Source organism: Phyllosticta citriasiana (assembly GCF_038021145.1).
Source record: "Phyllosticta citriasiana strain CBS 120426 chromosome Unknown IWZ02scaffold_5, whole genome shotgun sequence".
Lineage (NCBI taxonomy): Eukaryota > Fungi > Ascomycota > Dothideomycetes > Botryosphaeriales > Phyllostictaceae > Phyllosticta > Phyllosticta citriasiana.
Window position 1 is genome coordinate 1100026 of NW_027117282.1, and position 13068 is coordinate 1113093.

General features: G+C 56.9%; 4 protein-coding genes across 4 annotated transcripts; 2 read left to right on the plus strand and 2 right to left on the minus strand.

The window, feature by feature from the left end:
* The first annotated feature begins 5 nt into the window (after window positions 1–5).
* On the plus strand, window positions 6–1294 carry IWZ02DRAFT_231550 (uncharacterized protein). The gene is made up of 3 exons (XM_066762951.1): window positions 6–433; window positions 524–1094; window positions 1276–1294. The coding sequence occupies exons 1-2, from the start codon at window positions 268–270 to the stop codon at window positions 961–963; spliced, it is 606 nt and encodes a 201-aa protein (XP_066623826.1). The 5' UTR covers window positions 6–267; the 3' UTR covers window positions 964–1094; window positions 1276–1294.
* Window positions 1295–2147: 853 nt separating this feature from the next.
* Window positions 2148–3336, plus strand: IWZ02DRAFT_498504 (Alpha/Beta hydrolase protein; the record flags this gene model as incomplete). The annotated part of the gene is made up of 2 exons (XM_066770214.1): window positions 2148–2708; window positions 2806–3336. 2 exons carry the CDS (start codon window positions 2148–2150, stop codon window positions 3145–3147), a joined length of 903 nt encoding a protein of 300 aa, XP_066623827.1. The 3' UTR covers window positions 3148–3336.
* A 1457-nt stretch (window positions 3337–4793) lies between these two features.
* On the minus strand, window positions 4794–6872 carry IWZ02DRAFT_231604 (velvet factor-domain-containing protein). The gene is made up of 7 exons (XM_066762952.1): window positions 6381–6872; window positions 6268–6334; window positions 6080–6216; window positions 5947–6031; window positions 5820–5872; window positions 5673–5772; window positions 4794–5609 (listed from the first exon to the last, which is right to left on the minus strand). The coding sequence occupies exons 1-7, from the start codon at window positions 6670–6672 to the stop codon at window positions 4934–4936; spliced, it is 1410 nt and encodes a 469-aa protein (XP_066623828.1). The 5' UTR covers window positions 6673–6872; the 3' UTR covers window positions 4794–4933.
* Window positions 6873–9154: 2282 nt separating this feature from the next.
* On the minus strand, window positions 9155–11463 carry IWZ02DRAFT_448731 (putative cytochrome P450 monooxygenase). Its single transcript, XM_066767349.1, has 2 exons — window positions 10025–11463; window positions 9155–9660 (listed from the first exon to the last, which is right to left on the minus strand). The coding sequence occupies exons 1-2, from the start codon at window positions 11262–11264 to the stop codon at window positions 9518–9520; spliced, it is 1383 nt and encodes a 460-aa protein (XP_066623829.1). The 5' UTR covers window positions 11265–11463; the 3' UTR covers window positions 9155–9517.
* Between the last annotated feature and the right edge of the window lie 1605 nt (window positions 11464–13068).

The following is a 13068-nucleotide window of genomic DNA, read 5'->3' on the forward strand; positions in this document are numbered from 1 at the left end:
ACTTGGGTAATCGTAGGCCAATGGTGCAGCGGCTCGTCCCGGATCTAGACCAGCTCCTCCAACGTCAGTGGCGACTTGCGGACTACGGCAAGACGGCAACGACCAAAGGGCCATCTAGTGACGTCTGACGAGCAAGGTGGAGACGAGTCTCCACCACCAATCGCCGTCGGCTTTGTCCAAGAACGCCCTTCTCTTTTTGTAAGACATTTGCGCAGCAGCAGCATACATGTCGTTGCATGTCAACAGTACACACAGCATCTACCTACCATGACGTTCCAACAAGAAATACGGTCGTGGCTGTCGCCCGAGCACAAAAAGACGAACCCCGTCCCCGAGACTGGCTCCAGAGCTCCGTCGGCAGACAAGCTTTCGCTCCCGGGAGCCGAGGCAAAACCGGCTGTCGTCACCTTCCTGAGACATTGCGGTTGTCCATGTACGCGTCCACCATTGTCGTTGTAACCCACAGCAGCAAGCGCCGCTGGTAGATAGTAGGACGGACAGCATTCTTACAAGCGCGCCGCAGTCGCAGAAAAGACGTTCCAATCGCTCCGCGCCGCCGCCGCCACACATCATCCAAATGTCCGCTTCATCGCCGTCTCGCAGAGCGAGCCCGCCGCAACGCAGCGCTGGGTAGAAGCCGTCGGCGGCAGCGGCGCAGTCGAAGTCGTCGTCGACGCCGAGCGCGACCTCTACGCGGCGTGGGGCCTGGGCGTGTCGTCGTACTGGCACGTCCTGAGCCCGGGAAGCATGTACTCCACATTCAGGCTCGGCAGGGAAGAGGGAATCTGGAACAAGCCGACGGAGAGCGGCAACCGGTGGCAGACGGCGGGCTCGTTTGCCGTCGATGCCGAGGGCGTCGTCAGATGGAGCCGCCCGGCGGCAAGAGCAGACGATTTGCCAGACTTTGACGACGCGGTGCGAGTCGCGAGAGGGACGTCGACGTTAGAGAGGGCAAAGTTGTAATTGGCGCCGTGACGGTCCGACTGGTTGCCGGCGACGCAGCTAAGCAGACGTGTAAAGAAACTGTGGTTAAACAGAAGACAGAAGCTTGACATGTCTTCTTGGGTAGCACGTTGTTGTCAATACTCTTCCTGGTAGGCGTGGGCGTCCTTGTTCCAACCAAAGTCGCTGAGTCGACGACGGCCCGGTTATTTATGCTTTGTGCGACTCGCGCAAGCCATTCTGCTTCAACTTCAACTTTCGGATGCTTTTTTGTCACAACCTCGTTTTGTTCGGCCAATTGCTAATTTCCTTTCGACCTTGGGTAAGCGGCAGCCACTTTTCAACAATACAAAGACCTGTCTACTCGAAGTTCATTCTGAGGTACGTGGTGGGAGAATGAGGTATCAGAACTGAGAGCGCACCAAAACACAGCTTGACACGAGCAGGAGGTGTGTCTTGAAACTGAAGTGCTTGGCACTTGTTTATTGCCTGGGAGATAATATGACCTTGGGAGGTAATAATTGGAGTGAGACTAAGGACCCTCCAGACTACCTTTTTCCTTGTCAACTACGAGTCGAAACGACAACAGTCACTTTACCTTTTATCTCATCGCCGCTGATTAGACGAAAAGAAACTGTGACAAAACAGCCCTTTGCTCAGTTCTCGATTCCTAACGACAAATTTTGCCTTTTCCTTACTCGGTGGCTAAACACCGCGAGTCTTGCTATGGACCACAGCCCAAATCATTCGAGGGATCCGCACCGGGGCCATGAGGGGCTACAGCATTGCCAAAGGTCTTATGATTTATGGCCTCATGCGCCACAATTGCTGAACAAAGGCTCAACGGTGGTTAAACCTTAAAAGCAGACGCGCGTGACCGGGGGCATTGGATCTTATGCTTCGGCTGCACCCGCCTTCCGATCACAACTCAGGACAACCGTGAGCCGAAACTTTTGAATTAGAACAGAAGAGCTTGGCCGAGTATATTTGCGGTGCTAAAATGGCCGGATACATGCGGGAGAGTGCACTGGCCATTGCTCAGTGCTGGAAACCCCCTGGTATCCTGAAGGCCTAAGAGGCGCTGCTGCGAACTGCATCCTGGGATGGCTGCTGTTGTCGATGAACAAGAGTCAGAATAAGATTGCCATCATGGCCCCTCACGAAGAGAGCACTTTGGAATCACGGTCGACCTCCTCTTACCCCTCATGATGTGGAAGCTCCTCTATTTCTGGCTGGGCCTCTGCGCCATTGCCCATGCTTCACCAGCGGTCCTCGAAAAAAGACGGAACAAATGGGAACTCCTGCCTCCAACACCAAAGGAGCTCAACGGCTTTGTCGACTCGCGTTTCCCCCTCGGCGGCGTGAATCTCTGGCTGAACGAGTACAACAAGAAGCCAGAGATCCCACTCGTCTTCCTGCACGGAGGCCTGGGGGACCACCGCTATTGGAACCTCGTCGCTCAGCTGGCCATCGACGCCGGCTACTACGTGATACTGGTAGACCTGCCCGGACACGGCCGGTCTGACTATCGCAAGGAGGACACGTTCACGTACGAGATGTACGCGAAGAAAACCTACGACTTGCTCAGGTCGCGCGGGCTGGGGCCCGACTTCATATGGCTTGGCTGGTCCGACGGCGCGGCCGCGACGCTGGCGGCCCTGCTCGACCCGGGCATCAAGATGAGAATCCACAAGGCCTTCATCTTCGCCGGGTTCCAGCGCCCCAGCGACACCAACCCCAACTTTAGCAAGATGCCTATATATGCCGTCAGAATTCTCTCTCATCCCTCTCCAACAACCAACCAAAAAAAAAAAAAAAAAAAAAAAAAAAACACTCGGCTAACCCACCATCCTCATCTCACAGGACTTCGTAGGCCGCTGCCGCGCCGACTTCCCGACCTTCAACAAAGGCGGGGGGCAAAACTTCGACGACTTCGCGCAGAAAGTGGTCGACCTCGAGACGAACTACCCCAAGTTCACCGACGAGCAGCTCGGCTCCATCCCCGGCGGCAAGGTGGCCATCGTCGGCGCCGACCGCGACGAGGCTGTCAATCTGGACGTCGCGCCGCGGCTGAACTCGTTGATCAAGGGTAGCACGCTCGCGATTCTGAAGGATGTCAGCCACTTTGCGCCCGTGCAGGACGCGAAGCAGGTCTGGGATGCCATTGTTGAGTTTTTGAAGAGGCCGACGGCGATTGAGAATTGAGAATTGAGATTGCGGGGGGGGAAGGGGCCTGTCTGGTTGGGATGAAATGGAAAGTGAGTGTGAAATAGATATGATTGGAATCAGAATCCAAGACTGGCTGCTTGACGAGTGTTCCCCCGTTGTTGTCGAATGACATGATATATATCAGCTTGGGTTGGTTGGTAGCGGTTGTTGCGCTGAAGCTTGTGCGTGTGGAGTCAATCGCCCAGCCGGGGAAACATTTCCTATTTAGCACTTCATCATCTTTTTTTTTTTTTTTTTTCCCACTCACTCCAGCCCTCCATTGCACCACTTACAACATACACAGTGGCAGTCAGTCAGTCAGTCAGTCAGTCAGCCGCGCTGTACCCCGACCGACGCCTTCACCCCAAAGTCAGAATCAAGTCAACTGGAGACACACAAACAACCAGACCTCCCCGCGCCCTACCACCCACCCACCACTACCCACTACCCACTACCCACTACCCATCCACCATCGACCACCCGCCCTACCACCAACTAACACTCCTCCGTCCCATCCGTCCCACAGCCCCCGGGCGCCGGCGCCCCCACCCATCACCCACTAAACAACCTACCTTACCTTGCCGAATCGACGCCATGACGCCATGACATGTTGACAACTTGCGCAATCAACCACACCAAACAACATCACACCACACCACACCACACCACAAAATCAGCCTAGGTGCCCGAGGTATCTTCATCTTCTACCCTCACGCGGCCCGCGCCGCCGACTGCAGTCGCTGTAGCTCATTATCACTAATTTATCTATGTTCTTTCTTTCTTCCTTTCCCTTGACCGATTTATTGATTCGTTGATTGACTGGTTGAAAATGTGTCAGATCGATGTGCTAAGCATCCCTTTCTTTCGGGCGGGATACGCGCGTAGCTGGTGAAAGGGTTACGTGGCGACTCTTTTTGTCTCTTGTCTATCCGTCTGTCCCTCTTCCGCGCGCGTCTAGGTTACTTGTTGCTTTGCTTTGCTTTGCGTAGTGTGAGTCTCGCGTTTCCGACATGCAAACCTCACGTGTCGAATATCTTGGAGGGACATGGTACGCAGGTGCTTTGCTCGAGGACGCATTGATCGTGGTCGGATAGAGCGCCCATCGCGACGGACACACACACAAGCAGGCGGCCATGTCAGGAAAAAAGGAGAGAAAAGGACAAAAATGCGTGCGGGAAAAATGACATGTCTATAATTTCCTATCCCCCCCACCCAAACATTGTCCCACTGACACGACGAGGAAGACCATCAATCATCACAACCAGGTCCCCTCGTCGACGGGTCTATCTTTTGATCCACAACTGCATAAAAACACTTCTTCTTTCATACCCCGTCCCAGTCGGTCTCTTAGCGAAAAAATACCATAACTATCACTGTCGCAGAGACAGGAGTGAGAGGGGTTCGAGCAGCAAGTGCTACTCCCACGCGACACTTTTTCCCATTCCTTCACGCGCACCAAGCCCGCCTGCCTCTCTATGTCCCCCCTTTTGCGGGAAGAAGTAAAAAGACAAGGACGACGCCGACGCCTGCTTTGAAGGAACTCAAGGGGCAACCAGTTAAGAAAATACAGTGGATCATGAAAAGAAGAAAGAGAGAAAGGAATGGAAAGTCGAAAGTCTCGGTCTCAGAAAACTCCGAAACGTTCCGTACCCACTGAACAGACATACCTCGCGCCTTACGCCGACAGATAAGTAGCAGCCAGCAAGACGTTGGGCGTACACCCAAGGAAAAGACCGACGGGAGGGAAAAGAGGAGGATTCAAGAGGCGTCAAAACTTTTGCCCCTAATCTCTCCTTCCAGTACTGCTGCCTGCACTCCGGGTCCCAGGATTGTAACCACTTGGATCATGATGGCCAAAGTACATCATTTGACTCGACTCGAGGGACTGAGTACCGCCAAAGTTGAAATCAGTATTCCGCGGCAACGCGAGCGTCTGCTCGGGCGACTGGCCCTGCATGGAGCCCTGGACGGGCAAGCGGCCACCGCTTTGGAACCCGCCAGCGCCCGAGCTGCCCATGGTGGCGGCCGCCAGCGCGGCTGCCGACGAGGCCGCCGTCGAGATGCCGCCGCGCATGTTGGACGATGGCGCCGTGTTTGACGTCGAGTAGCCGTAGTTGAAGTCGCCGCCGGGCCAATGGCCGCTATGGCTGGGCGGCTGCACGGCAAGGCTACCCCCGCTGCTGCTCGAGTATCGCTGGCGCTTGGTGGGCGGCGCGTCGGCATGGTCGGCGTAAGGGTTGGGCGTTTGGTAGCCGCCGTACTGCGCGGTATGGCTCGTCGTGGTGTTGGGTGTTGGGGGCGGATATGACGTGTCGTATCCTGTCTGTTGAGGCGAGCGCGCGTTGCTTTGGTACGAGAATTGCGGCGTTTGGGCAGCCGTAGCACTGGGTGGCGCGCTTGAGGTTTGGTACGGATTTGACTGGTCAAACGACTGCTGTGGCGGCGAGCGCTTGCGGTTCCTGTTCGACCCCATGTCAGCGGCTTTGCTAGATGGAGCTGCTTCTGCTTACCCCATGACGTGCCTAGGCTCTTTGCGGAGTCGGAGTCGGACTCCTTGGTCTGAAAACGCGCGTGAAAGATATGTCGACTCGTCCAAACCACGAAACTCCTTTTGCGAAACAACTGTTGACGGTCAGCGCAGACGCTACAAATCATACATGGGAACAAACCTCGAAACTTTTCGGAAACAACAGAGTTGAGGTACTCGTATTGTGCGTTGGGTCTGCTCCATGTCAACGCGCCGCCTTATTGACCGGAGTCAAGTTGGGTCAAGTGGCATACTTCTGGGTTACGCACTTGTGGATATCAAACAAGCTGAAGCGCAGACGATACTCGCCCGTCTTTTTGATCGATATGTCGCCAAAGACGAAGAATGCGCCATCTGGAAGCCGTCAGAAAGAGCACTTCGCTTTCAAAGGGGCGACAGTACCTTTGTTGTCAATGTCCTTGAGTCGATGCAACGAAGAACATATTGTGCCAGAGAGAGCCTTGTCGTCGGCGGGCTTTTCTAATTCGGGATCCCACAGATCGCAAATCATGATCAAGTATGGGCTCTGCATGTAGTGGCTAGGTTGCGGTGAGCCGGCTGGTCAGACCACGGCAACAGTCGAGACTTACCTGTGGGGATCGTGCGCTTGCTGGACGGTCAACTGCACGATGGGTGGTGGGTCGACGGGTTTGCGATCTACAGAATTCAGTCATCGTCCTCTGTCGTTGCGTGAGCTGCCTACTCTTTTCCTTGCCATCAATCATGACCAACGCCTCCTTCGGCTGCTGCCGTATGCTCAGATCCACCGCATAACTAGGGGCAGAATCATCAGTGGGTGGTTGAACATCTCGACCTGGTGAATTCTGCATGGCGTTCTCATCGTACCTCTTGAAAGGCTGATGGTTCGAGGGGCCTTGCGGCGCGTGTTGAATCTGTACGCCGCATATCCGATGGGGGTGTATCTGTCCGTAAATGCCAGCTGGCATGGGAGTGGGGACGTTGTAGATTGGATCCACGTATTGTGGGTGGATCATGTTTGCCGTCTACGCAGGTGGCAGAGACCTGCCTATCGAGTAAAACGAAGTCAATGGGTAGGTGGCTTCTAGATAGAAGTTGTAGAAGGTCAAGATCCGTGGTTCTCGACGCGGCCGTCGATGGTCGGGCGTTTCTTGGTGCAGTTGCAAGATGGGACCGAGGTTTTGGGGAGAGGACCGAAGAAGGGGACACAATTTATAGAGCAGCGAAGACGTTGAGAGAAGGCCTGGCTAATGATAGGGTCGGGAGACCCAAAAGAGGATAGCGTCGACCAGAGGTATCGATTGGTGGCGCGCAGCAGAATTAATGGCCGTTGCCTCGAGGTGACCTTGGTCGATAGTCTTCCTCGTTGGAGGAGGCGCAAGATAAGGTGGTGTTTGGGGGACGCAGCGGGCGGGTGATGTTGATGGCGCTAAGACTGGAGAGGACGGCGAAAAGAGGCGATTGTGGATGCGGTGTTGAGCTCAGCATTGAGAAGGCGGATGCGTGCAGGCAGACAGTAACGAACGATTGCGGCGCCAGCACAGGCGGGAGCAGGACAGAGAGCAAGAGAGATGGGGGAGTCGAGGCCCGATTTGGGATGGTACGCTGGATGATTCCGGCGGCGGGAGGAGCTACGAGGGATCAATATTGGTGGCTCGGGAGGAGCCAGCAGCTGGTTGCAATGTAGTAGCGGTTCCTGCGTAAGCGGCCGAGGAAGGAGCTGCCTTGGGCGGACCGGGCCCTTGGCTACCTTTGGTGGGAGCAAGAGGCGGCGGATCTAGGTGCGTGATGACGACGGATGCGGGCACCATCAGAAAGGACCAGAGTCGGCGCGGCAGACACGTGCGAATTTGGAGGGGGAGATCCCAACGGGCGGAGCGAGAACCAAGGGGCGGAGCGGAAAAGCAGCCAGGACAGGACAGGAGCGACGGGTGGGTTGACAGGTGCAAAGCCGTGGATGGATGGATGAAGAAGAAGAGTCGTGGAAATAAGCAGTGGTTCAAGTCTCGTAGCTAGTCCTGCGGTCCGGATGAGCTGAGGCGACGGAGCTCGTGACGCGACAGATGGGCTACGGGTCTTTCGGTACCAGAGTTGAGAGAGGATGACGGCCGTATTTGGAAAAGCGAGAGACCGAGAGAGAGAGAGAGAGAGAGAGAGAGAGGGACTTTTAGCAGCGCGGCGTGCGTGGGAGAGAGAGTGCAATGTAAGGGACGTCAGCATCCCTGGTACCTATACCTTGAGTCCCACGCAGGGCAGGGCAGGGCATGGGCACGGCGACGAGAGCCGGCCAGCAGGTCAGTTGTAGGCGATGGAGTTGGAGTTGGCCATGTCGAGAGAGGAGGGCGTGGAGAGCGAGGAGGATTGTCGAGTTAAGGTACTGCAAGGTTCCAGAGGGCAATAATCCCTGGCTCAATCTGAGGTCAACGGCTGGCGACAGCGGGGAAGAGCGGGAGATGTGCGCGGGTTTGGTGGGAGAAGAGGGAGAAGTGGGAATCTGGTTCAAGCGCTGGCCCAAAGAATGCAAATGCAGTCAGTCAGTCAGTCAGTCAGTCAGTCAGTCAGTCAGTCAGTTAGTTAGTTAGACGAGTCGAGTCGTGGTGGGCATGGATGGCATTGGCGGCTGTTGGCTGCAGCAGTCGTCAGGACAGGACAGGACAGGATAGGACAGGATAGGACAGAAAACATACATACAAACATACAGACAGACAGACAGACAGACAGACAGACAGACAGACAGACAGACAGACAGACAGACAGACAGACAGACAGACAGACAGACAGACAGACAGGCTGGGATGTGTTGCTGCAAAGAAGGTTCAGCCAGCAACGCTCCGGCATCCTTGTCGGCGTGGGTGCAGGCGGCCCCGGTTTGTCTTGTCATTGAGTGCCACGGCAGATCCAAACTGAAACTACGAATCCATCTCCACCCATCCATCCATCCATCCATTCATCCATCCATCCATCCATCTCGTCCATCACCATCACCATCACCATCTCTCAGACTCAGAGCTCGGCAGGCACCGAGCTCGCACGCCGCAAAAAAGCAAACACCCCCGGGCCAAGTCAACCCAGGAACTGCGTCTTCGTATTTTCTGCACTGCCATCCCGATCTGGCGGCGTCTGTGCTACGTCGTCTCGTCTCGTCTAACAAACCCGGCTTGCTGTCTGTCTGTCTGTCTGTCTGTCTGTCTGTCTGTCTGTCTGTCTGTCTGTCTGTTTGTGGGACTTGACAAAAAGCTCCTCCTGGCTCGGACCCTTTCTTTGCTTTTTTGGGTTGTTCCAGGACAGGGCTGTGCTGGGGCCCACCAAGTCGATACTATCAGGAACCATCGTCACCGGCTCCCTTCTCTACTACCTACCTTACTCCACACCGCATCCATCCATCGCACGTTGCCATCAACCTACCTTAGGTAGCTTTCCATGCAGGAACCAGCCACCAGGCACCGCGCGCCACCCCCAACGCTCCCTCTTCTCCTCCCCCCCCCCCCCCCGCCCGCTCCCATCTTCACCCAGCCCTCATCCTCTCGTCGCCAGTGGCCCCGCCAAGCCAGCACTTGTTGGGTGCCACAGTCACGATGCAATCACCCATCCCTCTCCAGCCTGCCTGCCTCCCTCCCTCCCTCATTGAGCGATAAGCCTCTGCAAACCCACTACCGCCAGCATGCTCACGTCACACGGCCAAAAATGAGCCTGCCTCGCCCGCCCAATTTCCGCTGCGCCAAGCAGAGAGAAGAGAAGGCCGCATACCGGTACCCAGGCACCCTCACCTCCATCGACAGGCCACACTCGAGGGCGCACAAGGAAACCCTCGTCTACACCACCCCGCCCTTCCCGTCCAACAACTGACGGCTATCGCAACCACTATTCCACCCTCTCAACCCTCACAATCAGCGGCCGCTCGCCCTTCGGCGGCGCCGTGTAGCTGTCCTGCTGCTCCATGCCTGAGTCGTCGACGACGCGCGTCTCGTAGTTGGAGTAGATGGCCGCGACAATGCACTTGATCTCTGTTGCGCAAACGCCCCGATTAGCCCGAGACTCGAAGGAAAAAGTAAAGACGAAAAACAAAAGAAAACATGAGGGATCTCGTCCACCCTCCATGCCGCATCGCATCACACGCATATGACGTGACGCAGCCGATCCGGGCCACGTCTCTCTGGCCCTTTTGAAACGGCAGGACCGCCCATGTGCGAGGACGCATCAGGCAAACGGCGTCAATCGAGAGATCACCGCGGTCGAGACCACTCCCTCATCAACCGCCCGCCCACTGTGCCACAGATCTGCCACAGAACAAGAAACGATGCACCACGGAAAGACGAGAGTTGAACCCAGGAAAAGGCAAATCCAGGAGAAAAAGGAACTTCCACGTACGATAGACGGCCAGGTGGCTGCCGATACACATGCGCCCGCCGCTCCCAAACGCCCAAAACCACCTCATCATGTCCCTGAAGCCCTCGCCGCCGCCGCCATCGGTACCGTCGGCCGTCAACAGGTTGCCATCGGCGTCCAACCACCGCTCCGGCAGCCACTGCTCCGGCTGTGGAAACACTTCTGCGTTGCGATGCAGACTCCACGCTTGGCTGGCGACGCGCACGCCGGCAGGCAGATTCGCATACTGGCCCAGCGACGCGCCGCCAGCGGGCGTCACGCGCGGCTGTGGGCCTGGAATAGCGGCATGCAGGCGGAGAGTTTCCATCACGACGGCGTGGAGCAGGGGCGCAGCATCGAGGGCCTTGGGCGAGGGGAGCGAGGGCGCTGAAGCAGGCGTCATCGGGGGAGAAAGCTGGCGCAGTTCGGCACGCAGACGAGCCTGGAGCAAAGGGTGCTGCGACAGCTCGTGCGCGAGGTAGGTCAGCGTGATGCTGCTGGTATCAAAGCCGGCCGCGAGGTGGTCGAGAAGCTCCGAGGCAACTTCGCGCTTCATGGCGTCGTCCTGTGGCTCTAACGCCTCGCCCTTTTCCAGAATAGCTTCCTTTTCCTTCTTGTTGCCTGCCTTCTCCTGCTCCTTGATCAACGCCCTGACGAGCCCATCATACACAACTGGCCACTCGCCCTCTTTTCTCCTCTTCTCCAGCTCTGCCGCTCCTTCGGTGGCTCTCACGCCCTCGACCCACTTCCTCGCTCCCTCGCACAGGTCCCACACCATGGCCTCGATGTTGCCATTCGCCTCGTCTACCCACCGCGGCACGAGTCTGATGCCAATTCTCTCCAGCCACCCCGTCAAGCGCGGCATCTCCTGATGATACACGGTAAAGCTCCGGCGACAATTGTACCAGTGCAAAAACGCGTCGCGTGAATCCTTGTCCTGAGTGAAATTGGTCGCCAACGGCAACGAGAAGATGTAGGCCGTGACAATGTCCATGGTCAGGGCCGACAGCAGCGAATACATGTCGACGTGGTGGTGGGCGTTTGACGCAGATGACGACGACGACGACGACGACGACGACGACGACGCGGCGGCGGACGACAGCTGGGGGAGGAGGCGCTGGTAGACGATTTGCGAGACGGCGTGGCGCAGCGAGGCCGAGGCCTGCACGCTCGACTTGGAGTAGATGCCGCTGAGCAGGCGTTTGCGCGCGGTGTGCGGCTTCGAGTCGACGATGGCGAACATGGGCGGGACGTTGCTGTTGGACTTACGCGCGTTGGCATCACATCAGCATGGCCATGTCTGTAAGCGGGAAGATGGAAACCAGATCAAATGTGCACATGGATGCCATGTAGACTCAACAACAACAACAGAAACCCATCTTCACTTCCTTCCTCCGTCCCCACCATCCATCTATGTATTCCCCAACCCAGGCAGGTGGTGACAATAGCAAAACCCCCCCCCCCCCCCATGATCGACTCACCTATAATTCGCAAAAAAAGCATACCACACGCTCTTCCCGTACCGACCGCCAGCATACACCTCCTTCAGGCCGCCCTCGACGCAATTGACGCTGACCTCCATGGGCGCCAGCCGCACGACGCCGCCCAGCCGCGCGTGCGCCGCGTGGATCGTTGCGATTTCGCGGCCCCGCCATCGCACGTACGTTATCCAGGCTGATGTGTAGGGTGCTAGTGGGTGCGCGGCGGGCATGGCGGCGAGGGATTTGTTGGTCGTGGCCGGGGAGACGAGGCGGCGGATGAGGAGGAGGAGTAAAAGGAGGGGGAGTAGCAGGAGGAGGAAGGTTGGTGGGAGCATGGTGCGTTGGCTGATTGGTGGTGTGGTTTTGGAGGTGAGGTGTGGGTGTGTGTGGAGGAGATGAGGTGTGTGGGGAATGGGATGGACGGTTCGATGTGGAGACAATTGTAGATAGGTGTGAAGAAAGAAACCACGAGAGAAGAATTAGAAAAGATGAAGAGAGAGAGAGAGAGAGATGGAAAAAGTCACACCCCTCACTCACAAGGTAGGTAGGTAGGTCCTTCCAGCTCCCGTCCCCGATCTCTCCGCCGTCCTGAGCTTTCCATCATCCAACCTACCAACCAACCAGCCAATGGCCAATGGCCAGGCCGCCAATCCTCAGATGCGCGTCATGTCAACACTAGGGCGCCGTAGGCACCTACCTTCTTGAGCCCATCATCATCGATCATTCATTCCCTCGGATAAAGGTTGAACCACACGCCAGACGTATCTAGCCATCACAAAGTCCAGCCTGCGCGTGCTTATCAGCGATAGGTAGGTAGATAGATAGCTAGAAGTTAGCTATCAGAGGTACCCCGCGGACCACTTGAACACGAGCCAGAGCCCGCCGCGCGCTCACCTCCATCCCCGGCCGGCCGCCCCCGGGCCGCTAGACGTCAGACGTCATGGTCCAAGGACGACGAGTAAGGATGACAATGCAAGTGTGGGTAGACTGTGCGCACATACGTGCTAGAAGCGTCTGGGGCTGATTTGACACTGTCGTCCTTGCTATCGGATGGGCTGGTCGACGGGGTAGAGAAGTAGATACAAGTGGAAATGCATTCGCATGTGGTACCACTGCTATGAGGAGGTGCTTGAAAGGAGGTTGGCGTCGATGCGGATCGACAGACCCACGTACGGCCGGGCGGGCAGACAGCAGACGACCATGTGCGGGCAGGGCAGGGCAGGGCATGGGCTCCGGAAAGGGAGCGACCGAACGAACGAACGGACGGGAAGGATGAGCCGACGGCGGGATTGACAGGGTGATGGGTTGGAATGGATGGATGGATGGATGGACGGACGGGAGCGGGACTGGGAGGCGGTGGAAGGGAATGGAAGTTGACGTGGACACGCTGTGCCAAGGGCCACCTACGTAGCTCTTCGGTTGTTCGTGGGGAAGCTTGCGAGGGGAGGTAGGGTGCCTCTGGTTTGCTTGTGATAGTCATGGACGTGAACGTGCGTGGTGGTGCGCTTAGGGCAGGCAGTCGTGAGCACATGAGATTTGAGCATGTGTTTTGGCGCTACCTAAGGC

Coding starts and splice junctions, on each gene's coding strand:
- IWZ02DRAFT_231550 (XM_066762951.1), top strand. CDS start 268: ATGACGTTCCAACAAGAAATACGGTCGTGGCTGTCGCCCGAGCACAAA. Junction 434..523: donor GAGACATTGCGGTTGTCCAT/GTACGCGTCCAC, acceptor AGCGCGCCGCAG/TCGCAGAAAAGACGTTCCAA.
- IWZ02DRAFT_231604 (XM_066762952.1), bottom strand. CDS start 6,672: ATGATCCACCCACAATACGTGGATCCAATCTACAACGTCCCCACTCCC. Junction 6,335..6,380: donor GATTGATGGCAAGGAAAAGA/GTAGGCAGCTCA, acceptor TGAATTCTGTAG/ATCGCAAACCCGTCGACCCA. Junction 5,610..5,672: donor CGACTCCGCAAAGAGCCTAG/GCACGTCATGGG, acceptor GGGGTCGAACAG/GAACCGCAAGCGCTCGCCGC.
- IWZ02DRAFT_448731 (XM_066767349.1), bottom strand. CDS start 11,264: ATGTTCGCCATCGTCGACTCGAAGCCGCACACCGCGCGCAAACGCCTG. Junction 9,661..10,024: donor CAGCCACCTGGCCGTCTATC/GTACGTGGAAGT, acceptor TTTGCGCAACAG/AGATCAAGTGCATTGTCGCG.